At 39.8% G+C, this 27,863-nt stretch overlaps 1 protein-coding gene across 1 annotated transcript; it reads left to right on the forward strand.

The window, feature by feature from the left end:
* LOC143878873 (anaphase-promoting complex subunit 11-like) lies at positions 1–27,776 on the forward strand. The gene is made up of 6 exons (XM_077381085.1): positions 1–120; positions 21,859–21,922; positions 24,003–24,016; positions 24,129–24,157; positions 24,484–24,602; positions 27,456–27,776. Exons 1-6 carry the CDS (start codon positions 1–3, stop codon positions 27,569–27,571), a joined length of 462 nt encoding a protein of 153 aa, XP_077237200.1. The 3' UTR covers positions 27,572–27,776.
* The last annotated feature ends 87 nt before the right edge of the window (positions 27,777–27,863 follow it).

Genomic DNA, 27,863 nt, shown 5'->3' on the forward strand with positions numbered 1-27,863 from the left:
ATGGCGAACCAGATCATCCCCAAAGTCTTCAAAGTTGCTGATGGAGTTTGGCTTGATCCTTGTTTACCAGTCCCGGGCCGCGCCCCTCAGTATGGTCGAGAATGCTCTGCAGAGGAATCCGTCAGAGGCGCCGTGGAGGAGCATCATAGTCCTGAACATTTCTAGGTGGTCCACAGGGTCGGTGGTTCTATCATATAGCGGAACCATCGGCATTTTGAACCCTCTGGGTGCTGGCGCGTTCATAACATTATCGGTGAACAGAGGTTTACTTGAGTACGTCTTCACAGCAGGCCGGCCTTGATCCTTTGCCAGCTCTTCTATACGGTGGTCTATCTCTTCTATCCTCCGTAACATTGGGTCAGCCCTCCGGTCTGCTCGGCCCAACGACTTATTTTTCTCTACTGAGGGGCTCGCGGCGGAGCCGGAGTGACTTTCAGGACTCCTTCGATGATGCCGGGATTTTTCCCGCGGCGCTTGGTCTTTCTTGGCTTGGTGCTTCTTGTAGACACCCCATTTTGACCGGACCCAGGGTTCGCGTTGCTTGTGCGAAGCCTCGTCAAATCAATGAGTTGGAGTCCCAAATTGAACCCTGGGGTAGTTTAAGGCCTCCCATAAGTCTCCGTAAAATTTCGTCGAGATCCAAGCGCGTATGCTCAGTGAACGAGCTAGGAGAGTGAGCACCATGCAGGCCAAAAGGAGGGTGAATTATCTGTGGAAGGGAATGTCCGAGTGAGAAGGGGGGTGAGTTAGCCTGTGATGAGCGCGCCCAAGCCGAATAGGACAAAAATGGCGGGCGCGCCTCATCAATTTCTGCGCGCCTCATCAAGTGGGGGTGCAAATATCAACATGTTTTTTTATATATAAACAAAAAAATCAAAAAAAAAAGAGAGATCACTGTTCATGTTCTTGTGAAAATTAGAGAGAGAGAGAGAGAGAGAGAGATATTTGGGTTTCCCTTTTTCCTCCGATCGTCTTCTTCGACCTAGCTCCGGCAAGCCTCCGGCCGAGCTTCGATTTCCTTCTTCTTCTTCTTCCGGTTTCCTCCACCTTCAATAAACCCAAATCCCCATCGAGAACCTCCAAGCTCCGGCCGATCGTTGCTAGATTGAAATCTCAGATCTAAGATCTCATTTCTTTTCTTCTTCTTTTCGATACAGATTTTTAGAGAGAAGAAAGAAATTTCTCATTTTCGCGGAGAGGGAGAGGGAGAAACCCATACTTTCCGATCAAGTTTCTCCTTCTTCGGCCAGATTGCCATAGCTCCGGTGAAATTAGGCTTCATAGGTTATTTTCTCCTTTCCTTGGCCTCTCTCCGGTTTGAAAAAACTCTAGATCTAAGCCTTAAATTTTAACTGAAACCTTTTCTCTACTCCGATCGTCTTCTCCGATCAAATCTATCATATTCTGGTCGATTTCCGGTGGGATTTTCTTTTCAATCTCATTATTTTCTCCTTTTTCTAGTGCAGTTGTTGTTATTCTCCTTTCCTTTATTATCAAAACTTAGATCTAAACCTTAATACCCAGATCCAAACCGTAGATCTATTATTCCATCTCAGATCAAGGCCTTTTAGGATTGAGCATTTCTATTCATTGAAAATCCTCAGATCTAAGCAAATTATGTAGGATTTGTTTGTTTTTCCTTAGCAGATTCTAGATCTATGTTCATTTACCTCAGATCTGAGTATTATGGCTCAGATTGTTCTGCGTTTGAGAAGCTGTGAAAAGCTTGGGCAATCAGATTCGTTTGATTGTGATTTTGAAAGTTTGCTCTCTCTTCAGTTCTCAACAATTTTTCAAAGCTCGAACAAGTTATTTTCGATTCAAGCTTTGAAATTCGTTTTTAATGATATGATGGTCATACAAAGCTTTGTGGAGTTCTTTTTCTAGCTCATGAAAATGTCAGCTATGAAATAGAGAGTAGAATCTATATGGTCAGTGGAGATGGGCAGAATTTTGTAGATTCTTTAATTTGGTGTTGACATCAATTTGGATGAGCAAAGCTCTAATTCAGGTGGGTTAAAGAAATTTAATTCAATGTCCCAACGAAGCTGATAAAAATGGTAGTTGTTGTTTGTCATTTAGTTGCATTGGAACCTCATCATTTTCATGAACAGTAGGTTTTGAAGCTGGAATAGCAGTTGTACTGTAATTCATGATCTTTACTTTTATTTGGGTTTAAGTTTGTGATGTGATAATTAGAAAAGTTGCTAAGAATATGATCCTGTCAGGTTGGAATTTTAGAAATGTTGGCTTTTCTTTACTTCATGTATTCATACGAACATTTCCAACTGGTCTTTAACTTGAGTCATCATTAGATTAACCCTCTAAAAATCCGATGGTTACTTTCTTTGGTCTTCATAGTACACAAGTTAATTTATTCCAAAAGTTCTCTGCCATTTGTATTAGTATGATGTATGCATTATTTTACTTTAGCTTTGTTTGATGGAGAATATGTGAATCCCATGTATTAGGATGATATATTTTATTTTGTAAAATATGTTCTCTGTGATGGCCTCTAGTACAACTGTGACAAAATTGATGATATGAGAACAATATTACTCCTTTCTAATTATTGTTAATGTTGAATATTCCTCGTCATTTGCATAAACTTGCTCACATAAGACAGGTTTTTTTTAGAATACAATGAGTACATTTCATTGAATTTGTTTGATCTCATGAAGGCCAATGATAATGAAATGTGTTTCCTTTGCCTGACTTTGGAATTATATTAGTAAAATCAAGTGAGATAGCTTAGTTATTTAATATTCACATATGTCATAGCACTATCTACTTGCATTGTTTTCAGGTTGCTCCTTAAATCTGCTGATAATTTTTTGCCAACTAATATATCTGTGTTGTGATAGTTGCATAGTAATATGAGCTTGTTTACATTTTTGCATTCTCCTTGTTTATCAAGGAATGTGCACTTTGGTGATGTTAACATTCTTTTGAAGTTAGTATATTATGCATTTGAAAATTAGCTTAGGAATCAAGGAGCAGAGATAGATTGGAGGGCGATGAAGGCGATAGCCCAAGCCCATCCTTAGGGGACTTGCTCAGTCTTAGTAGAGCTTCCCCTCTTTTATTCAGAGACTTCTCTAGTCTTTTAGAAACCTTTAAGTGGTGGTTTCTCTTCCTCATTTAGGAGACCATTGTGGTCTTATTAGCGAGTTCCGTGCTAGGAGACACACTCTGTCTCATTGAGGTAGTTCTCTTTTGGAGACAAGCCTCATTTTGGACCTACCCTTAGGGAGGTCACTTTAGTTTGGTAGGGAGTATACCCATAGGAGGCATGCCTTGCCTCATTTATAGAGCCCCTATTTGGAGACAAGCTTTGTCTCATTTAGAGGGTTTCCATTTTTAGAAGGCTTACCCAGCCTTATATTAGAGCGGCTCCTTTTAGAGAGCCTTTGACTCTTTCCTCTTTTAAGTTGTAGTATTAGAGAGCCTCTGGCTCATTTTCTCTTCTTTAGTGTTCTTTTATTAGAGAGTCTGTGGCTCGCTCGTCCTTTGGACGGTGTTATTAGAGAGTCATTGACTCATCTGTCCTTTTAGGAGCGGTATTAGAGGGTCTTTGTAGACACCCCATTTTTCCCCACTTTAATCAACAAAGAAGTTAGTGTGTCGTTGTCGGGTTCTAGTGTTTTCTAGTGTTTTCCATTCCTGTGTCCGTCTCTCATGCTTTCTTGATCTTTTCAATCATTTCCGCCAGGTTCGCATTTTTCCGCTAAGTATTGAGATGGGTTATTCAGAAGAATCCGAGCAAGGGAGAGTTTGGACCTGTCAGTGGGCCCGCATTGAGCATTTGTTTAAATTTGGATCAATCAAGGGGCCCGCATATTGTTTCAATGAAAATAAATGATAAACCTTCTTCGATCTAAGGCTTATAGATGACCATCAAGTTGAGCAGTTCAGATCAAACTAAGGAAATGATTTGTGGGCCCCACCCATTTGTATTGCAGCCCACTAAGTGGGCGGATTGGATCACTCAATGGAAATGATTTTGGCGACCCATTCTCGTTGCGGCCCATCAATTGAATAGCTAGGATCATCTTATAGAAGAGGTTAAGGTGCGGTCAATCAATTCATCGCAGCCCCATATTTGAGCAGTTAAGATTGTCGGGTGGCCCCATTAAATGGACAGTTTAGATCATGATAGTGGAAACGCACAGTGAAGAAAGATTCTTTATTTATTAAAAAAAAAAAAAAAGGGCGTGCTTCTCGCGTGGGAAGTATTCCCAAGCAATGGTCAAAGAAGGAAGAGGGGAGTTGAAATGGGAATGATATTTAAGATTAAAAAAAAAAAAGAGTTGAAATGGGAATGATATTTAAGATTAAAAAAAGAAGAAAAGAGTTGAAATGGAGGAATATTGGCATTAAAAAAAACAAAAAAAAGAACTGCGGTGGAGGAATATCGGCATTCTCACGTAAGTTCGGCAATTTTCTATAGTGGAGGTGGCCCACAAAAGGAAGAAAAATTCAACATTGGCATTCTCACGTAAGATCGGCAATTTTTTTATAGTGGAGGTGGCCCACAAAAGGAAGAAAAATTCTTGATAATTGGCGGGGAATACGGAGATCTGATATTAAAAAAAAAAAAAAAAAAGAATAAAGAAAGGAGGATCGGCTCTATAAAAAGGGGACTCTCTGATCCTTGAGGGAGAGACCTCTACCCGGAGCATTCTCTCACGCTCAGGTCTTCCTCGGTGCTCTCTCTGCTTTCCCCATCTCTCACTCTATTACCCACGCCCCATCCCAAACAGCAGCGACCTCTCATTTTTATTTTTATTTTTTTTACGTTCCTCCCTACCCTTTGTTCCTCACATTCGGCCTCTCTCTCTCTCTCTCTCTCTCTCTCTCTCTCTCTCTAGCTCTCTACTTTTCTGTATCTCTCTGTCACTCCCACGACCTCTCTGTTTCTTTCATCTTCCCACACTCTCTACATATCTCTCTCTCCATCCCTCTCATCTCTCTCGCGCTCATCTCCCTCCCTCCATACATCCGACCACAGCCATCTCATCGTTCCTCGACCATCTTATACCATCTCCCTATCTCTCATACTCTCCCTCCATCCAGCAGAGAAGAAAAAGAATAAAAGAAAAAAAAAAGAAAAAAAGAAGAAGAAGAGGAGAGCATAAGCGGATCACACATAGGCGATATTTTCAGAATTGTTCTGCTCTCGGATTCGGCGGGGAGTTCCACCATAGGAGAGCTCGAGCTCCACTTTCCTGACATTCTCCGATCAACCCTGCTTCACCTAGAGGCCCTATCTCCCCATTTCGTTGTCCGCCATCTGTTCTTCGCCCAGGTATCTCAAATATCCCATCCATTTATTTATTTTTATGTTTATTTATTTATTTATTTTTATCTTTTTGTCGTTGGTGTTCGAAGTTGATTATTAAATTGTCGAGAATAGTAACAGCTGTTTGAATAGTAATAGGATGAAATTTTTATTTTCGTACATAGTAAAGGTTGCGTGAACAGTACTAGGATGATTAATATTATTAAATTATTATTTTCGTCGATTAATATTATTAAATTATTATTTTTGTCGGTGATTAATATTATTAAATTATTGTTTTTTGACCGCGATGATTTATATTATTTAAGTATTATTTTCGTCGGTGGAATATTTAATTATTATTTCGTTTCCAATTATTGACGGTTCCCGCTGCGTTGGGTCCCGCTGATGTGGGACCCGCTTGTGTGGATCCCGCTGATGTGGGACCCGCTGGTGTGGGGCCCACTGATGTATGAATAGTACTTAGCGGGTCCTACTGTGAATAGTAGTTTTGAATAGTAATTATAAATAGAAATCTTGCATAGTGACTATTGACATAGTGGTTATTGGTAACTTTTAATATATGTATTCTACCCATTTTCTATATATATATTTTTACCGGTTATTATAGTTTGTTTGTTTTGGTGAACTGTAATTGAATCCTAACAATGCCATTCTAGGCCGAAATTGGCGAACCCTAGAACCGTTGGTATTCCTTAAATGTCCAGAAACTGAAAATCCTCAAAATCTGAAATTTGTTAACTCCCAGAACTGAAATCAATTCATCTTGAGTCTTCCGGAACCATTGGATTATGGTTTCCAATCTAAGAACCATTAGAGCCCAATTTAGGAACGCTGGTGTCGTGCCGAGTCCTAGGTTTTAGGGAGTCCTAGAGTTAGGAGTCCAGCCTCATCACGGACGCTTGCTATGAATAGCAGCCGTGCCATAGGTCTAGTTACACTAGTCACCCAATCTTTCCTTAAGACAAGCCTAGTAAACTAGGATGTAGGCAAACCTGCATTAGTCTAAGGAACAATTTGCATTTAGATAAGAATCATATAGCATCTTAGATGAAATCCTAAGATAATAAAATCCTCAACTTGAATTAAATAACTACTTTTAAAACTGTTGAAACAGTCAAATCCGTCTAAGTCGGTGTCCTAGTTGAGTTAGGCATAAGTAGCTTAGCTTAGGTGCACCGAACTACGTCGACTCTGATCCCAGTGAGGCTTGGGTACGTAGGCAGCTTGGATGTCTAATGACATACCACCCGCGAGTCGGCACCACAAACAAATTGTGGTGTTTTGTATATTAATTTTCTTGTAAATGCTTAATCAAATCACTTAGGATTTTCCATGAAATTAGAATTCTAGGAGAACTTTCACTTAGAATGAATCCAGACAAATTAATAAATCAAGATACACATCTAGGATTCACATTAAAATTAGATCATAGGATGCATGTCACTTAGTTCGCACATTAACATAGAGTTGAATGAGCCATTTAAAATAAATTTAAAAGAATTAGCTTTTGGAATCGAAGACCGATTATCGGGCAGGAATGGTGCATGTGGCGGATAACTCCCCATACCTTCCATTCTCGTAACCAGGTAGCGAGTCTAGATTTCTGGTTAATTACGGGTCCTAGATCCCATATCTAGGTGGCGACTCTGTCAGTCTCTTTCGTGTGGAATTCGGATTGCCTTAGTGATCCCAAGTTCACAGGAAAGATTAATTCAAATCAACATTAAAATGCACACGCCAATCGGGTGGGTACGAGAGACCAAGAGAAGTCGTGGCGGCTCGCGCCCCACCCCCTCTCGCGGGATCGGGTCCCACAGTCTGGCGACTCTGCTGGGGACCACCTAACTTCATTAAAATTTCAAAAGATAATTCATTTGAATTTAATTTAACTGGCTCATAAAAACTCTATACTTGTTAGATTAGTTTGTCTCGTTTTATTTTCTCATCACAGTTTACTCGAACTTAATTTAACAAAACCTGAAGGCATCATAGATTGCGCGAACTTATTGCACACACTTACATCACTTGCATCTAAACTCTTGCATCTCACATGCACACACGTCCTATTTTAGGAACCCGGAGTGTTATCTAGCATGGTTGACTGGGATTTCATCACCTGGTGCCTCTGTGCTAGAGAAGCATTCCACCCTTAGCCTAGTACCTTTATGGTGCGTAAACGGATCTCTTGTTCACGTACTGATACGCTGGACACTGGTACAGTATATCGAACATGGATTCGCGCTAAGGGAACTCTTGGCCTTACCCCTAGATTAACCCACACATGCATGTAGTATACGAACACATGTGCATCACGTGTGTGAGCCTAGTTTAGGATATCCTACCCATTTGTGTCTAGATTATGCCGTAGTCCATCTTCCAATGGCTACGATCGATCCTAGGTACACAAACAAAGTCATGAGTTGAGATCCTATCTCCACTCCGCTAGATTAGGATTAGAGTTGATGCCTTCAGGTAACACTGATAAAATGTGCGAAGATTAAAAAACTTTCCCTTTGGGGTTAGGATTTAAATCACATTCATTTCCAAAGATCTCATAGGATTAGTCATTCATGATCTATCCGTTAAAAGCAATCTTATGCTATCTCATCTAATCTTTTGATCGTGCGTCTTTCGTTCTTCTGTCATACGATTCGATCGTATCTTCATGCCATCCCCTAACTGGCAGATGCAGAATCTCACAATCTTTCGATTATGCGTTCTCATGATCTGATCATGCCTGGTCCAGATAATCCAATCTTGCTTGTACCCCTGGTCTGTTCCTCCTCTAGGGGCTACCTTTTTCAAGATTATTTTGCTAAGTCCTTCAGAGTTCACTCTCAGAATCCTTGAGCTAGGGGCATTTCCCTATGCGAATCAGTCATCATTGTCCAAAATTGAAAGTATCAGCCATGATGATGTTCAGAACGAACCAGCCTTCACCGAGCCTTCAACGCCAAACAGTTGCAGCAGTTAAAGTTTTAGTCACTTACTATTTTATGTTGAGTCAGTCATCATGGTCAGTATAATTGTTGAGTCCGGTCTTACAGTTAAAGGTCAATGCCTAGTGCAGGCAAGTTATCTTCTGTTTCCCTTTCTTATTTAGAGTTGTGAATCCTGAGCATGTTCAGGATAGGTCGTCTGATGTAATAGCTTTTCTTTAAATAAAATTTCAGTCAGTTCCAAAAAGTTCACTTGTGTCTGTTCTTAAGTGTGCTTCTGATCTTAAAATAAGACTCCCTCTTCAAATGAGGACAAAATTGACGAAACTCCACTTGAGTCACAGCAATTACTTGAACGAGAGGAGGAGCGCCAATCCCAACCTTTCAAAGATGAAATTGAAATGATAAACACTGGCACTGAAACTTTGATTCAGTGAATGCCGATTGAAAATACATTACCCTCTAAAGAGTGTGAAGAATTGATAAAATTATTTCAAGAATAAGAAGATTGTCTAGAAAAGCTACAACCGATACCAGGGGCAAGACATAGATGGAAAGCTCAAAGAAAATGAAGAAAGTGAGAAGATATATGCTATACAAGGGGCATAGAGTGGAAACAACTTTCATATTTCCAATCAATGACCTTGGTTCTCAAATTCATAACAAAAAGCCAACAAATTCAAGATGAAAAGTTCAAGAGCAAACAATGAAAAGTGATCATCAGATATCGAGAGTACGAATCCATAGATGGAGGATGTCAAAGAACAAGTTTCGCTCTATGAAAGTCAAAAGCACGTATTAGAATCTTGGAAGAAAAAGATCCATTATCTCTTACCTGGAAATGCCGTCAAATTCTGTGAAAAAAAAGAAAAGAAAAAATAAATAAATAATCAGTACCAGAGGGACCCTAGTAACCTAGATCGATTCCCAATTTGAACATCGGAAGGCCTCCTTTGGCCGAATAAATCCCAAAATCAGAACCCAACGTCAAAAGAATACCGGTTTGCAAACCCTTCGAGCCTGAATCAAATTTTCTTGAAAACCCATCAAACTAGGGGCATCCGCCCCGAACTACGCGAGACCTGATCCCTACACTGGGGTACGTAGGCAGCTCGGTTAAACCGAGTTCGGTCGATTCAAAGAAAAAAAGAAAAGAAATTCAATCGTTTCAGAAAAAAAGAAGAGGGACAAGTTCCAACAGAAGAGAAGTCAATCATTCCAGAAAGAACAAAAAAAAAAAAAGGAAAAATCAATTAACCTTCAAACAATTTATCTTCAAACTAGGGGCATTCGCCCTGAACTACACACGACCTGATTCCTACCTTGGGATATGTAGGCGACCTGTTCACAGGTTTGGTCGAAATCTTTGTTGAGCCTTAAGCCATTCTTTGAAAAGCCCTATCCTACCTATAAAAGTCCTTCTGGTGTTCAGAACTAATGAGCTAGGTCCTGAGACACAATAAAAAAAAATGAAATGATGATGAATAAGAAAAAGAACGGAGTTTGAAGATCTGCTAGACTGAAAATCTGAAAGGGCGGTCTAGGCAAAATTTAAGATCATTCCCCTGCTAAGTTGAAAACTCGAAAGGGCGGCTTAGGCAAAAGCTAAGGGGATAGCCTGCTGGATCGAAAACCTAGAAAGGTGGTTCAGGCAAAAGTTAAGGCTAGCGCGGTCCGCCAAGTTAAAAACCCTGAAGAGGTGACTTGGTCATGGTAAGAGAATCAGTATAAGAAGGCTACAGCCGGTATCAAGACTGAAGATCAACTGCAGTTCAAGCAAATTCAAGTGATATCCTCAAAACTGGGGGCATTGAAGCTAAGCAATCTTAGGGGTCGTAATTAAATTCTTGAGGCATTACTGTTTTGAGGAAGAAGTCCAGTGTTTACGATTCAAAAAAAAAAAAAAAAAAATCCAAAATTCAAAAAAAAAAAAAAAAAAAAAAAAAAAAAAAAAAAAAAAAAAAAAAAAACCTGCAACTTCAAGCCTTCACAGAAAGAAGCATATTTTCTTCAACCGCCATTGTTTTACCTCCCTAAGACTCTCGTCATGAAAGCACTAGTACACTAGGGGCATCTTTTATGACTTGCGTCATAAAAGATGTCAAGCACACAAGGCAATCAGTGCCAATGTCTCCAGCAAGTTGAGATCAGAGGGTTACAAGCACATCTCGAGCCAAACCTCTAAACTCCCAGCAAAACCAGTTCCCCAAGGGAGTCTAACATCTACCTCTCAGAGAGTCCGTTGTCAACTGCTCAAAGCATTCAACTCCCAGCAGAATCCAATTCTTTCAAAAAGGGTCAATACCCAAAATCCCAGCAAATCATGTGAGTCAAGTCCTCAGCAAGGAACTCACACTCCCATTTTCTCGGCAAGAGATGATCAATCAATCCCCAATGGAATCAGTCGAAATCCTATTCTCAATTCGAATCTACACAAATCAAATTTTCCTTTGATTCCCGTCTCGCTGACCCTCAGTCTCGCTGGCCGCGTCTCATTCGCAGACAGGTCAATTTCGCAGACAGGTCAATCTCGCAGACAAATCAAATTTTCCTTAGCTCCCGTCTCGCTGACCCTCAGTCTCGCTGGCCGCGTCTCATTCGCAGACAGGTCAATTTCGCAGACAGGCCAATTTCGCAGACAAGCTATTTTCGTCCGGCCATCAAGGCCAGTCTTCTTTGATTCCCGTCTCACTGACCCTCAGTCTCGCTGGCCGCGTCTCATTCGCAGACAGGTCAATTTCGCAGACAGGTCAATCTCGCAGACAAATCAAATTTTTCTTTGATTCCCGTCTCGCTGACCCTCAGTCTCGTTGGCCGCGTCTCATTCGCAGACAGGTCAATTTCGCAGACAGGTCAATCTCGCAGACAAATCAAATTTTCCTTTGATTCCCGTCTCGCTGACCCTCAGTCTCGCTGGCCGCGTCTCATTCGCAGACAGGTCAATTTCGCAGACAGGTCAATCTCGCAGACAAATCAAATTTTCCTTTGATTCCCGTCTCACTGACCCTCAGTCTCGCTGGCCGCGTCTCATTCGCAGACAGGTCAATTTCGCAGACAGGTCAATCTCGCAGACAAATCAAATTTTTCTTTGATTCCCGTCTCGCTGACCCTCAGTCTCGCTGGCCGCGTCTCATTCGCAGACAGGTCAATTTCGCAGACAGGTCAATCTCGCAGACAAATCAAATTTTCCTTTGATTCCCGTCTCGCTGACCCTCAGTCTCGCTGGCCGCGTCTCATTCGCAGACAGGTCAATTTCGCAGACAGGTCAATCTCGCAGACAAATCAAATTTTCCTTTGATTCCCGTCTCGCTGACCCTCAGTCTCGCTGGCCGCGTCTCATTCGCAGACAGGTCAATTTCGCAGACAGGTCAATCTCGCAGACAAATCAAATTTTCCTTTGATTCCCGTCTCGCTGACCCTCAGTCTCGCTGGCCGCGTCTCATTCGCAGACAGGTCAATTTCGCAGACAGGTCAATTTAGCAGACATGCCAATTTCGCAGACAAGCTATTTTCGTCCGGCCATCAAGGCCAGTCGTTATTGATTCCCACACTGACCCTCAGTCTCGCTGGCCGCGTCTCATTCGCAGACAGGTCAATTTCGCAGACAGGCCAATTTCGCAGACAAGCTGTATTCAACCGCCTTCCCAAGGCATTCCTTTCCAAAGTCCCCCGAGGCATTCCTTTCCAAAAATTCCAGTTCCAGTTCCAAGTATCCAGTATTCCAAAATTCCAATTCCAGTTCCAGTTCCAGTATCCAGTATTCCAAAATTCCAATTCCAGTTACAGTTCCAGTATCCAGTATTCCAAAATTCCAATTCCAGTTCCAGTATCCAGTATTCCAAAATTCCAACATCCAGTTCAAGCGTCCGAAAATCCAGTGTTTCAATACTCTAATTCTAGTATCCGGTATGTCTTCGTTCTCGAGTTCCGGTTCCCAATATTTAGATTAAGATTCTAGTCTCCAGTTTCCCGTCCTAACATCCAGTGATCAAATTCCAATCCCAATTGAATCAATCAAAATGTCAATCCAATCTAATCCCCAGTTCACCAATTATCAATTTTTGACTCTCCAGGTTTCCAGTAATCAAATTCTACAATTCCCAGTGAACTGGCTCCTTAACTTCTCAGTTCTTTGATTCTCCGGTTATCTGACTATTGAGTCTCTTAATCATCCAGTTCTCCAAATTTTTAGCTCTGTAAATATCCAGTCCCTAAATTTTCTACTTCTCCAGTCTTCCGATTATTCAGTTCTCCAGTTATCAAGCCCTTAAGCCTCTAATCCTCTGATAATCAAGTCCTCCAGTGGTTTAGAATAAAAGATTTTTGATATATGTTCAAGTTCTAGGATTTCATCTAGGGTCTTGCATTATATTAGGTTGCATGGTGTTTAGGGAGTCATTTGTTGATTAAAGCTACGCAAAATGGTTCTGTCATTTTGACTTTGGTATTCGATGACTACGTCGTCTCTACCAAAGAGGGGCATCTGTAGACACCCCATTTTTCCCCACTTTAATCAACAAAGAAGTTAGTGTGTCGTTGTCGGGTTCTAGTGTTTTCTAGTGTTTTCCATTCCTGTGTCCGTCTCTCATGCTTTCTTGATCTTTTCAATCATTTCCGCCAGGTTCGCATTTTTCCGCTAAGTATTGAGATGGGTTATTCAGAAGAATCCGAGCAAGGGAGAGTTTGGACCTGTCAGTGGGCCCGCATTGAGCATTTGTTTAAATTTGGATCAATCAAGGGGCCCGCATATTGTTTCAATGAAAATAAATGATAAACCTTCTTCGATCTAAGGCTTATAGATGACCATCAAGTTGAGCAGTTCAGATCAAACTAAGGAAATGATTTGTGGGCCCCACCCATTTGTATTGCAGCCCACTAAGTGGGCGGATTGGATCACTCAATGGAAATGATTTTGGCGACCCATTCTCGTTGCGGCCCATCAATTGAATAGCTAGGATCATCTTATAGAAGAGGTTAAGGTGCGGTCAATCAATTCATCGCAGCCCCATATTTGAGCAGTTAAGATTGTCGGGTGGCCCCATTAAATGGACAGTTTAGATCATGATAGTGGAAACGCACAGTGAAGAAAGATTCTTTATTTATTAAAAAAAAAAAAAAAGGGCGTGCTTCTCGCGTGGGAAGTATTCCCAAGCAATGGTCAAAGAAGGAAGAGGGGAGTTGAAATGGGAATGATATTTAAGATTAAAAAAAAAAAAGAGTTGAAATGGGAATGATATTTAAGATTAAAAAAAGAAGAAAAGAGTTGAAATGGAGGAATATTGGCATTAAAAAAAACAAAAAAAAGAACTGCGGTGGAGGAATATCGGCATTCTCACGTAAGTTCGGCAATTTTCTATAGTGGAGGTGGCCCACAAAAGGAAGAAAAATTCAACATTGGCATTCTCACGTAAGATCGGCAATTTTTTTATAGTGGAGGTGGCCCACAAAAGGAAGAAAAATTCTTGATAATTGGCGGGGAATACGGAGATCTGATATTAAAAAAAAAAAAAAAAAAGAATAAAGAAAGGAGGATCGGCTCTATAAAAAGGGGACTCTCTGATCCTTGAGGGAGAGACCTCTACCCGGAGCATTCTCTCACGCTCAGGTCTTCCTCGGTGCTCTCTCTGCTTTCCCCATCTCTCACTCTATTACCCACGCCCCATCCCAAACAGCAGCGACCTCTCATTTTTATTTTTATTTTTTTTACGTTCCTCCCTACCCTTTGTTCCTCACATTCGGCCTCTCTCTCTCTCTCTCTCTCTCTCTCTCTCTCTCTAGCTCTCTACTTTTCTGTATCTCTCTGTCACTCCCACGACCTCTCTGTTTCTTTCATCTTCCCACACTCTCTACATATCTCTCTCTCCATCCCTCTCATCTCTCTCGCGCTCATCTCCCTCCCTCCATACATCCGACCACAGCCATCTCATCGTTCCTCGACCATCTTATACCATCTCCCTATCTCTCATACTCTCCCTCCATCCAGCAGAGAAGAAAAAGAATAAAAGAAAAAAAAAAGAAAAAAAGAAGAAGAAGAGGAGAGCATAAGCGGATCACACATAGGCGATATTTTCAGAATTGTTCTGCTCTCGGATTCGGCGGGGAGTTCCACCATAGGAGAGCTCGAGCTCCACTTTCCTGACATTCTCCGATCAACCCTGCTTCACCTAGAGGCCCTATCTCCCCATTTCGTTGTCCGCCATCTGTTCTTCGCCCAGGTATCTCAAATATCCCATCCATTTATTTATTTTTATGTTTATTTATTTATTTATTTTTATCTTTTTGTCGTTGGTGTTCGAAGTTGATTATTAAATTATCGAGAATAGTAACAGCTGTTTGAATAGTAATAGGATGAAATTTTTATTTTCGTACATAGTAAAGGTTGCGTGAACAGTACTAGGATGATTAATATTATTAAATTATTATTTTCGTCGATTAATATTATTAAATTATTATTTTTGTCGGTGATTAATATTATTAAATTATTGTTTTTTGACCGCGATGATTTATATTATTTAAGTATTATTTTCGTCGGTGGAATATTTAATTATTATTTCGTTTCCAATTATTGACGGTTCCCGCTGCGTTGGGTCCCGCTGATGTGGGACCCGCTTGTGTGGATCCCGCTGATGTGGGACCCGCTGGTGTGGGGCCCACTGATGTATGAATAGTACTTAGCGGGTCCTACTGTGAATAGTAGTTTTGAATAGTAATTATAAATAGAAATCTTGCATAGTGACTATTGACATAGTGGTTATTGGTAACTTTTAATATATGTATTCTACCCATTTTCTATATATATATTTTTACCGGTTATTATAGTTTGTTTGTTTTGGTGAACTGTAATTGAATCCTAACAATGCCATTCTAGGCCGAAATTGGCGAACCCTAGAACCGTTGGTATTCCTTAAATGTCCAGAAACTGAAAATCCTCAAAATCTGAAATTTGTTAACTCCCAGAACTGAAATCAATTCATCTTGAGTCTTCCGGAACCATTGGATTATGGTTTCCAATCTAAGAACCATTAGAGCCCAATTTAGGAACGCTGGTGTCGTGCCGAGTCCTAGGTTTTAGGGAGTCCTAGAGTTAGGAGTCCAGCCTCATCACGGACGCTTGCTATGAATAGCAGCCGTGCCATAGGTCTAGTTACACTAGTCACCCAATCTTTCCTTAAGACAAGCCTAGTAAACTAGGATGTAGGCAAACCTGCATTAGTCTAAGGAACAATTTGCATTTAGATAAGAATCATATAGCATCTTAGATGAAATCCTAAGATAATAAAATCCTCAACTTGAATTAAATAACTACTTTTAAAACTGTTGAAACAGTCAAATCCGTCTAAGTCGGTGTCCTAGTTGAGTTAGGCATAAGTAGCTTAGCTTAGGTGCACCGAACTACGTCGACTCTGATCCCAGTGAGGCTTGGGTACGTAGGCAGCTTGGATGTCTAATGACATACCACCCGCGAGTCGGCACCACAAACAAATTGTGGTGTTTTGTATATTAATTTTCTTGTAAATGCTTAATCAAATCACTTAGGATTTTCCATGAAATTAGAATTCTAGGAGAACTTTCACTTAGAATGAATCCAGACAAATTAATAAATCAAGATACACATCTAGGATTCACATTAAAATTAGATCATAGGATGCATGTCACTTAGTTCGCACATTAACATAGAGTTGAATGAGCCATTTAAAATAAATTTAAAAGAATTAGCTTTTGGAATCGAAGACCGATTATCGGGCAGGAATGGTGCATGTGGCGGATAACTCCCCATACCTTCCATTCTCGTAACCAGGTAGCGAGTCTAGATTTCTGGTTAATTACGGGTCCTAGATCCCATATCTAGGTGGCGACTCTGTCAGTCTCTTTCGTGTGGAATTCGGATTGCCTTAGTGATCCCAAGTTCACAGGAAAGATTAATTCAAATCAACATTAAAATGCACACGCCAATCGGGTGGGTACGAGAGACCAAGAGAAGTCGTGGCGGCTCGCGCCCCACCCCCTCTCGCGGGATCGGGTCCCACAGTCTTTGACTCATTTCTCCCTTTCCTTTAGTTGTTTTTAGGAGTTTCTCCTTAGTGTTGTTGTCACTCTTTGTGCTAGAGACTTGCCTAGTCTCATTAGAGCTTTGCCTTTAGAGGTCTTAAATTCTTTCGTCATCTTTGATAGTTAGTTTACCTGGTTTAGGGGTTTCCCCTGTTGGCCCTAGGGTTTGGCCCTAAGGAGTTGCTTTGTGTTTTTCCCTTAGGTCTTTGACCAAAGGGTGAAAGCATTTAAAAATCCAAGAATACTTAAAACATTTTAAAAGACCCAAAAATATCATAAATTCAAAATCCAAAAAATATTGAAAAAGTTTTAAAATCCAAAAAACATTGAATACCTTAAAATTCAAAAACATTTGAAAACTTTAAAAATATCAAAAACATTTCAAAACATTAAAAACCTTATATCTTTTGGAGTGTTAGGTTTTAGTTAGGAGAGTTCGATTTTCGAACTACGTTGGCTTGGTCCTCTTTCGAGGTACGTAGTGCAGCTTGGGAATTATATCCCAAGTCCAGCCAAACTTTTGTAAATAACATTTTTTTTAAATCTTTTGAATAGGCAACCTTTAAAACCTTGTTTTCAAAAGATCTTCCTCTAGAGTTAGGAGTTTCTCCTAGATAGAGAGTTTCAGAGTTAGGAGTTTCTTTTGATAGGTTGTTTGTTTGTTTGTTTGTTATGTGCTTGTTTTAGAGTTAGGGGTCTGTCCTAGAGTTATAGGAGCGCCTCTGTCCGATCAATCGGCGATCCACATCGCCGAGTGATGACTAGAGTATGATACGCTAGTCCACCTTTAGTTTTCCTTAGGAAATACAGCCTAGTTACACATAAGTTGTAGGAACCACCTGCATTAGCTTAGGGCTAATCTGCATTTAGTTAGGGCATATAGGGTGTCCTAAAATCCAAAATTCACTGGAATTTAAATAATCGTACAAGAAGCTTTAATAACTAGTCTGGTTTTTTAGATCGAGTCTAGGATAGAGGGCTAGTTGTCTTAGGCATCATAGCTTAGAATAGGTGCGAAGAACTACGTTGCCTTGATTCTCGTGGAGGCGGGGATACGTAGACTTCTTTAGATAAATACTAGACCATCCGATGACTCGGGCTAATAATTTAGAGTCTTAGGATTTGTTGTGTAGTCATCGTATGTTTTGATGTATTTTCTTACTTTCTTGTACTGATCCTATACCTTTAGCTATAGCTTGCATGTGTTTGCACTTCAGAACTTAGACCCATTAGGCATGTCACTCATAACCTAGCTATGCTTAGGTGACACATCTTTCATTTTATTTTATATGTGCTTATTATCTTTATCTTCAGGAAATGCATGCTTAGGTAGACGACTCCTGAGGATTGTTCCCATTTCACATGATTTTCACCCAAACTTCTTTGGAGTTAATAAAAATGGCATAAGAGACCAACTGCTTGCACTCGGACGAATTGGGGGTGCTCTCAGACCTTCTCTATTCGTAACCAGGCACGAACCCATATATATTTCTGGTTATCCATTGCACAGAGGATTTGATTTTAGGGTTCCATGGCATATCCATGGATGGCGACTCTGAGTTATTTTTAGATATATCTTGGTTTCGAGCCCTGGCTCCGGATCAGGATGTATCTCTTTCTTTTTATATCGCCACTCATGCTATGCTGTGAGGGTGGCATCCGTTTCGAGAGTTCCTTGGTAGAGCTCTCCTTCACGTTGTGGAGATCTAGAGGGTGTTAGGGACCCGTTCCCTCACCGTCCTCGGATCTGGGTCCACACTTCTGAGCGAAGCGAGATCGTGACCTCTGGCGGTGGCGAAGTTCTGTATGGGCCTGCCTGGTTCTGGAATGATGGATTCGCCTTGTGGAGTGGTGGGTTCGGTTTCCACTAGGGCGCGCTGGCTCTTCCCTGTGGGCACTCGACCTATCCTGTACAGGTCGTGGGGCCTCTGGGGGATGCTGGGGAGGCGCTTGGATCAAATGTTGGTATTGATCGACAAGAGCAATCATCTGTTGGAAGAGAGCTTGCACTTGATCCGGAGTGGGAGTGGGATTGAGGTGTTCTGAATGAGCCGGGCTCTGCTCTGCTGTTGCAGAGGGAGCTACTACCTGCGAGGCGATTCAGTCACTTCGAACCCCACGATGTACTACAGCTCGGGTAGTTCGTGCAGTTGGTACCCGAGCACTCTTCCGCCCTGCCATTTTGTATAGGGGATTCGAACAGCTTTTAGTTCGGAGTCCCACGGATGGCGCCAATCTGTTATGCCTAAAATCGGTAACAGATACGGCAGTGACGTAAGAGCTGGCTGGAGGACCCGAGGAACTGAAGTAAAGGAGCTGAGCCCTGCACAAGAGCAAACGATGTCAGAAGACCAACCCGGAGTCATTGCTCCGGACGGGCCCTTCGACACTCAAGTCAGTACGAGCAGGAGTGCAGAACCAAATTTTAAGAGTGGTAGCTTAGAAGTTATTACCCTTCGCTTTGAGCCTTGAGGGACCTTTTATAGAGGGAGACCTGGGGTGGTTGGATTACCTATCCCAAGACAGGTGTCGGCCCTTTTGCTGGTTTAGGTTTACCTACTCTTAGGTAATTACCGGATTGCCCCTGGGCCGACACTGGATTTGTGGTGGACCCTCCTGGGGCCACGTGTCGACAGCTAATTAGTTGTTGTTTTTCATACCCCATCAATGCTGACATGGACAGTCCCCATCCAGCGTTTGCTCCTAAGTGGCATTAAAATAGGCAAATTCGATTCCAAAGAGTCTACAAACCCCCCTAAAATACGTCTCGCTTCCAAAAAGCCTACAAACCCTCCTAAGATTTCTCTATGTGTAGAATCTAACTAACGAAAATCTCTCCCAATATACGATTATATGGTTACTAATATATGAAAAACCAAATTATAGGATTTATACGATTAAAACCCATAGTCTTTGCAGCCATAGATACCGAGGTGGCTGTCCCAAGTTAAAGGAGGACGAAGGCCTTTTTTGTCTTTTTCATGGTCCCTACCCAAGGCTAAAATTCATATCAATGCTCAATGGTTTTGTTCTTTAATCAACTATCAATCTTATTTCGATCTTAATAACTTCCAACGTGCATGGCATGGTGCTAGGGATGCAACTTGGGTCGGGTTGGGTTGAGCTTTTACTAAAAAATGAATAGGAATCAACCCGACCCGATTTTCAGGTAAAATCTCAACCCGAATTCCCAAAAATCGACACGAATTGCACCCCTAACATTTGCTCAGACATCAAAAGGCTGAGAGGAAAGAGACAAGCTACAAATTATACGTGGGTGGCCATGGTAAAAGAAAAACCAGTGGGGTCCACATTTTTTTCGGTTATCCAAACCATTAATTTGTCGGACTGATGTTGTGCCAAAAGAATCTACTTGTTTTTACTGCGCCGTCCATTTTAAACCTCAACAAATGAAATGGTTAGGATCATCCTATGGTGTAGATTTTTGGGGCACACCCTCTATAGAGTAGATTATAACTGAATAATGCCATCTTGCAATTGAGATTAAAGGTCTTATGTGATGACACTAATATTAGTCCTTATCTGCAAATAAGATTATTTTCATTTAACTTCAAAGCCATTTGTGTATGGGATTAAATGTAAATAATTTTATGTAGTCAGAGGATACTCCTAAAATTTATTTATATTTAATCATCATGCATTTAGTCTTATTCGCGAATTATCACTTTGTAAGCTCAAACAATGTGGACATTTCATTACTGTTTTATTATTCCTACATTTATGTGTGCTTCACGGTACTTATTATTTTTTACTTTATATTTAGCACGACGAGCATCAAGCGGAGTAAGTTTATTCATTTGCCGTTGTGATATTTAGGCACGAGCTTGGAGAAACTAGGGCGACTATTGTTTTAGAATGTCATATGCCACATCTGCTACTCCCAAGAAGATAACCAGCCCTTGACTTTAAATTCGAAGGACTTACAATTTATCATGTTATCCCCCTAAATCATCTACATCCACATCATTTTCATCTGAGTTATGGAAGCATAAAAAAAAGTTAGGAAAAAGCTTTCTATCACAAAAGTCTTTCCCACAATCCAAACAGGGAGGGTTTGGAGTTTTCCTTTGGGCTCTGTTCACTTGCGTTCCCTGGAAAGCAAATCCCTGGAAAACAGCTTATTTTTTTTCCTGACAAGACCTTGATCAAGGACAGAATCCTGGTGTTCACTTGCTTTTCAGGAAAAATAGAATTACACATGTGGAATATTTGCAAAAAAAGTAAAAAATGACATGGAAAAACCCATTTTCCCACCCTTTCATTTCCGACAAAAAACACACGGATTTCGTTTCCTTGAAAAATTAGTGCAAAAAGAAGGGCAAGCAGTTTCCCTAGAAACCTTTTCCAGCGCAAGCGAACAGTCTAGGAAGACTTTTTCCTGCACAGATTCCCTAGATTTCTTTTCCTAATGCCACGTCAGATTCCTGGGAAAACAAGTGAACAGAGCCTTGATGAAATTATTTTTCTCTAAATTTTCTGAACCTTGCTTTATTCGTGTGTTTTTTTTTTTTTTGGGGGGGGGGGGGGGAGGGGGGGATGATATCTACGTCCCTTTTATCACCAGATTTTTGCAATCAAAGCCACTAGATTTTTCTGACATCAAGTACATTAGGCCCCATTTTGTCATTGATACACTGATGTTGGGTGTCCTGGGTGATGAGAAGGGGCGTAAATATCACTTCCTTTTTTTTTTTCTTTTTTTCAAAGGTATTCTTTCTTTCTTTTTTTTTTCTTTTTTTTTCAAAGTGTTCTTTTGTTCCACCTACATCTTTTTATGAGTGCATTCCCTCCCTTTTTTTTTATAAATATTTTTGACACATCTTGTTTTATGAATTATTTATTTTTCTTGCCCCGCGACTCCTTTTGAAACAAAAATGAAAGACAGTCGAGTCCCTGTTCCTCAAAACAACCGAGCAAATTTCTAGGGTTTCTTTTTCCGCTCCTCATTTCTAGAGAGAGAGAGAGAGAGAGACCCAAACCTATGGTTTTACAAGCGAGAGAACACAAGTGAGTCTTCCTCCGTTTCCACTTTCGAATTTTTTGGTTAGGGTTTTGTAATATATAGGATTTTAATGGTTTTCTTTCTTTTATCAGAAATTGAAATGGTTAGGTTCTTCAATTTTCGAACTATTTTTCGTTTGGAATAGGGCTCCTGTATTTATTGTTTTGAATAGGGTTTCTTTATTTTTTTGTTTTGAATAGGGTTTCTGTAGTTTTTGGTTTTGATTGTGTAAACCCTAGTCCGAAAGATATCTCAGATTAACCAATTTTTTTTTTTTTTTTTAATAGGATTTCTGTAATTTTGGCTGAGATTTACCAAATCTATGTAATTAGTTTAGAGGATACAACCCCAAAAGCCTATAAGGGCTTCCGAAGTCAGATTATGGTGAGAACCAGAGTCGTCGAAGCTGAAAAATCCTAGAAATTTTATCGCAATGTCATTTCACCGTCAAGGTTTTATTAATCTCCCCAAACCCTAATTCCAACAACCATCTTCTGGGTATCTGTTTTTCTCATAATTCTACGGTTTTTTTTTTCGTACAGGATAGTAATGGGAAGGATGTTGATTTAGGGATTTATAGGGGGAAGGTTCTTCTCATTGTTAATGGTATGAATCTCTTTCCCTTTTTCCTTTGCTGTTTTTTTTGCCCTAATATTAAGTTATTTGTTTTAACCTTTTTTTTCTTTTTGGCATGTGTATTTGTTGAACTGAAATAGTGGGTTTGCGGAATGCAATTACACCCAATTGACTGAACTTTACAGCAAATACAAGGACAAAGGTGAGATTTCATGTTTCTATTTTCCCAATTTCATAGTTTCTTGGGGAATTTAGACATACCCATGATGGTTTTTGCTACGAGTTTTCATCTTTTATTGGGAATTTCATGTTTTGGAATGGTTTTCATTATACACGTGAAAGGTTTTGACTGTATTTTTTTAATTGGATGGCATAGCCATTGATGCAAGCTTTGTAGAGGGACAGTAGAAGTTTGAGTTCCTTCATCCTTTTTTTTTTTTTGAATCAATGGTGGTTTTATTAGCGAAGAGAAACAGGGATTTGGTGGTCAGTGCGATAGGTTTTTGGGTGATAATTTGGACACCTATTTCTAACTTTTTGTATGCCTCTGCTCACTCATCTGCCATAATCTAGCACTTTGAATATTTGAAGATTCACCTACAGCTAGATAGTCAATCACCTTGTATAAATTTTTTGTTCGAATTTTATACATCAGATCATGATAGGGTGTGTCTCTTATATTTGTGCTGGTTGTGGCTATTTTTGCATGTGCCACACTCACGAGGTATTTGATTGATATGATTGAGATGATACTATTGCATTGAGCCATATTCAAACTGCCATATCTGCTTGGCGTACCTGTTCATTACTGACTTCTACAATTGTTAAGGTTGCTTGTGGTCCAGGCTCTTTTGTGGGGTTTGTTGTAGGTTCTCTAGTTGCTACCTTTGTGATATTTTCTTAAAAAAATTATTGAATTGATGTCTTTGTAGGGCTGGGTTTAAGACTTTAAGTGAACTACCGTCATAAAAAAGGCGATGATATGAAAAAACCACGCCCGGCCCGAGAAACTACCTCGGGTAGGGCCGGGTTTAAGAATCCTGGGTTTTCCCAAAAAAAAACCCAACCCAACCCGAGATAGTTTCTCGGGTAGGGTAGGGTTTTAGAAAACCCGACTTGCCCGAATCGAGTTGCAACCCTACGAGGAACCCCTTTTCGAACCTGAACCTGACCCGACCCGATTTCCAACCCGACGAGGTTCCACCCGACCTGACCCGAACTGAGTTTTTAAGCTTAAAAAAATAAAAAATTATAAAAAATGTCGGGTTTCACTCTGGTCGGGTTGTGAAACCCTCAACCCGAAAAAAGACAAGATGAACTAGTGTAATATCAGTACATGTTTGATTGTTTGTGCTGATATCATATCCCTGACTAAATCGAGAAAAGAAAGAATGACGATATGGAGACCGAGTAGAGAGGACCGATAATGGAACCGAACTAATAGCTTATTCCCAAGTTAGCAATCTTGTGACTTTTGATTTGTTGGCTTTTTATCCCTTGAAATGGCAAAACTACCCCTCACTTGCCATGTGGCATGTGGGGACTTGTTCGGTTCCCCTACCGGTTCCACCTTCGGTCTCCATAGCGGCACTGCTAAATGTATGTAGGATAAATGCGCAACACCAAAGTGAGGGGGTGGGATTTCAAAACGAATCAAAACAAAGGTTTATAATTATATCCCGCTAGAAACCCTATGCAGGCGCGATTTTGATTATCAAAGTTTCTCACTCCATAGCAGAATGACGATATTTTTTTCTTGTTTTTTTCATGATAGGAAATGAAGGGAGATAAGACCTACCAATCAGATTTTCTTAAAAAATTTATTCATTTTTTGGCGAAGGGAAATGAAATGATTCTGAGAAGTTTGTTTTGGGGGTTCTTCACTGGCATTAAATAAAGGTTAAAATTTTTAGTTTTCTATTAGCTGTTTTTCATTTCTTTTTCTTCCCTGTGAATGTAAGATGTTTCAACTTTCAAGTAATGTATAAATATGTTTATGCATGCATCTCTTAGTCATGTAAATTATGTAATATATGTTCTCGTGTGTGGTGGGAATTAGCTGTTTTAACTTTTATGCATGAGAAATCATTTTTTATTTTTATTTTTGCAGGTGCAAGAATGAAGGTTAAAATACTCCGTATCCTTTTGATTGATTTCTGATGCTCTGAACTTTGAATGCTCAAACCGTTGTTGATTTCTATTCACCCTTGCCTGCTTTCTCTTAACCCAATTATTTTATGCAATACTGGGTGGCTTTTCAACAGAGTATGTACTCTCTCTCTCTCTCTCTCTCTCTCTCTCTCTCACACACACACACACACACACACACACACACAAACACACACACACACACACACGTTTTTTATTTTAATCCAAAATTTCTTATGGTTCTCCAATAGAATTTGAACAACAAAACTTTGTAAGCCACACAATGTGCAATGCTACTTAACATTCTAATATTTTTTACTTGTACTTATGTAATTGAATTCAGAGTTCTCTTGGAGCTAGTGATCATGCTATCCCATCGCTGGTTCATTATCTTGTTCTTTTTTCTCCTTTCTAAATTTTCTTTTTTCTTTTTTCAATTACAGGTGGCATGCTGTAGCTTCGTGGACATGGGATGCGCAAGACGAAACATGTGGGATCTGTAGGATGGCCTTTGATGGTTGCTGTACTGATTGTAAATTCCCAGGCGATGATTGCCCTTTGAGTAAGTTTACACAGCATCTCTTGCCTTGTAGTACAGGCTTGTGTTTTTTGTTTACCTTTTTCATCAAAATCAGCACTTCATTTAAATGTGATATGTAATCCATTGCTGTTCATACATTTATTTAAGCTTTAGTGGTTATAGTTGAAACTTTAGAATTTAAAAGCCTTTCATATTGGAGTTACCAAAGAATAAACTCCCAACCCTCATAGTTCATACTATAACTTGATCTCTGATGCTGAGTGCTGACCAAGATGTGCGTTACTATGATCTTCCATTCGTAGCCCTATAACATCTGTCCCTGCATTGCACTCTACAGGTAGGTTTTATGACAGCATGTGGTGCGCTATCTCTCTTTGAGAAACCACTGATGTCGTTACCTAATGTTCTTGACCTTGCACACTGTCACTTTTGATGAAGCTATGTTATTTGTTTTTCCTTTCTCCAACTTATTTGTATTTTGAATTGTTCTTCGATTATTGGTACTTTTTACATGGGACAATTTGTAGAGTAGAGTAAGAGTTGAGTGATGTGGTGTTTAGGTTAAAATGTCTTTTCATGATCTATTGTAGGTAGATCCACTCAAATTATACTTTTAGTGGTGCATGGTCACATAAGCTCACATTGTGCCCCTAACCAAACATTTGGATGTTTCTTGGTTATATTATGCTATTTGGGCTTCGTAGTGATTATGTTGCAAGTAAACTATTAAGGAATTAACCAATGGAAAATTGTAATAGTTTTCAACAATCACACAAATAATTCAATAAATCTTCATAACCAAAACTAGAGAGAGACAATACAAAAATATATATGGTCAAAACATGATCAAAGTAAGGTACAGCCCAGAATCCTATGTTCTGGGCTTACTCAAAGAAGTAGGGAAATTTGGGTGTAAACCATAAGATACTCCTATGTCACAGAATCACAAATTGGGTGATAAAGATGGTGAAACAGTGAATGTGGACAGGCAACCAAAGGGTGGTTGTTAAGTTGATATTCGTCTCTTACTCGATCTAACGTAGCATATGCTGTGAGTGTAGTAAGCCAGTTTATGCAGGTATGGGTGTCCAGGATAGGGCTTATTGTTGCTCTAGAACCTCTGCTCTCTCCCAACACTGGCTGTTATTACAATTCCATCAATTTAACTTTTCACACAACCAATTTTTTTTTTCTTTTGGTAATATGTGGTTATTTTGACTCTAGGTATGATTAAACTCCAACTTTTATCCACACCCTGATTATCTTGGGAGTTATCACTTCCCAATCTGACTCCTGACTAATGGAAAGATTTAAGACTGGAGAGTTGTATTTATCTATTTTTTGGTACAAACAAGTGGTGATAGCATTTAGTTTTTTAGAACAATCTCTTCAGCTTCCTGGCTTTTGTTTTTCTTTTTTTAACCTTTAGAATTGTTGCTTTCCATGTCTCGTCCCTGCTTTATGTAACCGAGGAATGACTTGAGTGGAAGATTAGACTAGGCATATCTTGCTTTCGATGTGCTTGAAAAAGAATCAGATTGTTCATAGATGAGAATGAAATTACCTTCCTAAAAATTTATGGTCCTTTTTTGAACTGACCGTGTCGTGGGACAATTGATAAAGGGTATTTAGTTACTTAGTTCTTTTTTTTGAAGGGCTTTCATCTCTTCCCGTACCAGTCTTGAACCCTACACCTCATGTCAACAGAGTACTTATTGCCTCTACCACTAGAACATGTAGGAGACTGGTAGTTACTTAGTTCTTTGCCCCTATTTTTTTTCCGAATGGCTAGTTCTTTCCCCCTAGTCATCGAGACATTAACTTGTATTTTTGCCCTGACATGTCGGTCAGTCAAGTTGACTTGTTTGGTTTCCAAACAATGCTCATGATTTTATGTCTCCTAAAAAAGTATTAACTAGCTTGAAGTATCTGAGGTTTGAAAACCCATACTCTTGACTTATGGCATGGTTTGAGACTTCTTTGAGTTGGATTTGGTCAGGGTGGCTATATCAAAGCCTTAACAGGCAAGTAACTTTTCTGTGCCCAGGCTAGGTGGCTCAATTGAGTTACTAAAACTTGAAAATATGCTTCACATATTAGCTTGATTTTCCACATTGTTCATTTTTTTCTTCCGAAAAAGATAACGCTTAATATTAATAAAGATGATTACAAGCCAACATTTTCCTTCTCCTTCATATTCCTTGGAAGATAACCGGTTTTGGTTGCTGTTTGTAAGTCTCGGTTTCATCTTGGCAAATCATTTACAATGCACAAATGAGCTTCTAATTTTCTAGCACAATATTCTTTAGCAACCCAGATTTGGTATTTTTGTCATCTTCCATGGACCAGTACTAGGTTTTCTTTGTGAAGAATGTCCTTTCTGCCATATCCAATTGTTATTCTTATTATTTTCTGTATTTATGCTACCATTCAAAAAAATAATCCGTTACTTGTATGTGCTTGCTGCATATGATTATCATCATTACTATTAAAGTATAAAAGGTTAAATAACATCTTCTCCAACAGCTTAAGCTTTTAGAGTAATTGGTTGTTTCACATGGTATCAGAGCAAAGGTCCTGGGTTCAAAACTCCTTGATATTTAAAATCCACATGTAATGGCCGACCCAAAACATGGGGACCACATGTGCGATGTGTAGGCCAACCCTAAAAAGAGGGGCGGGCCACATGTGAGGGGGAGTGTTAAAGTATAAAAGATTAAATAACATCTTCTCCAACAGCTTAAGCTTTTGGAGTAATTGGTGGTTTCACAATTACCATTTATCAATGAGTTTTCACGGTGCATTCAAACAAGAGTAAACTGATATTTTCTGTTTTCCCATTGTTTTCAACTTATAAATTTCCTGTTTTTGCAGTTTGGGGTGCATGCAACCACGCATTCCATCTTCACTGCATATTGAAATGGGTGAACTCTCAGACACCTCAACCACATTGCCCCATGTGCCGTAGAGAATGGCAATTTAAAGGATAAACTGTGGGTCCGTGACTTTTCTTTTTCTTTTTATTTTTCTCACTTGATCTTCATTAGTTCTGCTATATTCTAGAACTATTAGGGTTTGAGCACATGTTGATTTTCCAACAATGACCTGAATGACAATGCATTAACAAACCTGTTGCTTTTCGTATGATTCAGAAGCAGACTCCTATTTATATACAATGGATTGAACCTTCCTTGATGATGCTGAACAATTTACATTTAAACCATGTTTAGCTGCTATGAAAATTTTTATCATGGAATTGTAGTTTATCAAGTGGTGAGAGAG

Source organism: Tasmannia lanceolata, unplaced genomic scaffold (assembly GCF_043159265.1).
Source record: "Tasmannia lanceolata isolate RefF3 unplaced genomic scaffold, GAP_Taslan_0.1 ptg000006l, whole genome shotgun sequence".
Taxonomy (NCBI): Eukaryota; Viridiplantae; Streptophyta; class Magnoliopsida; order Canellales; family Winteraceae; genus Tasmannia; species Tasmannia lanceolata.

Coding starts and splice junctions, on each gene's coding strand:
- LOC143878873 (XM_077381085.1), top strand. CDS start 1: ATGGCGAACCAGATCATCCCCAAAGTCTTCAAAGTTGCTGATGGAGTT. Junction 121..21,858: donor AATGCTCTGCAGAGGAATCC/GTCAGAGGCGCC, acceptor TTTTTCGTACAG/GATAGTAATGGGAAGGATGT. Junction 24,603..27,455: donor AGGCGATGATTGCCCTTTGA/GTAAGTTTACAC, acceptor CTGTTTTTGCAG/TTTGGGGTGCATGCAACCAC.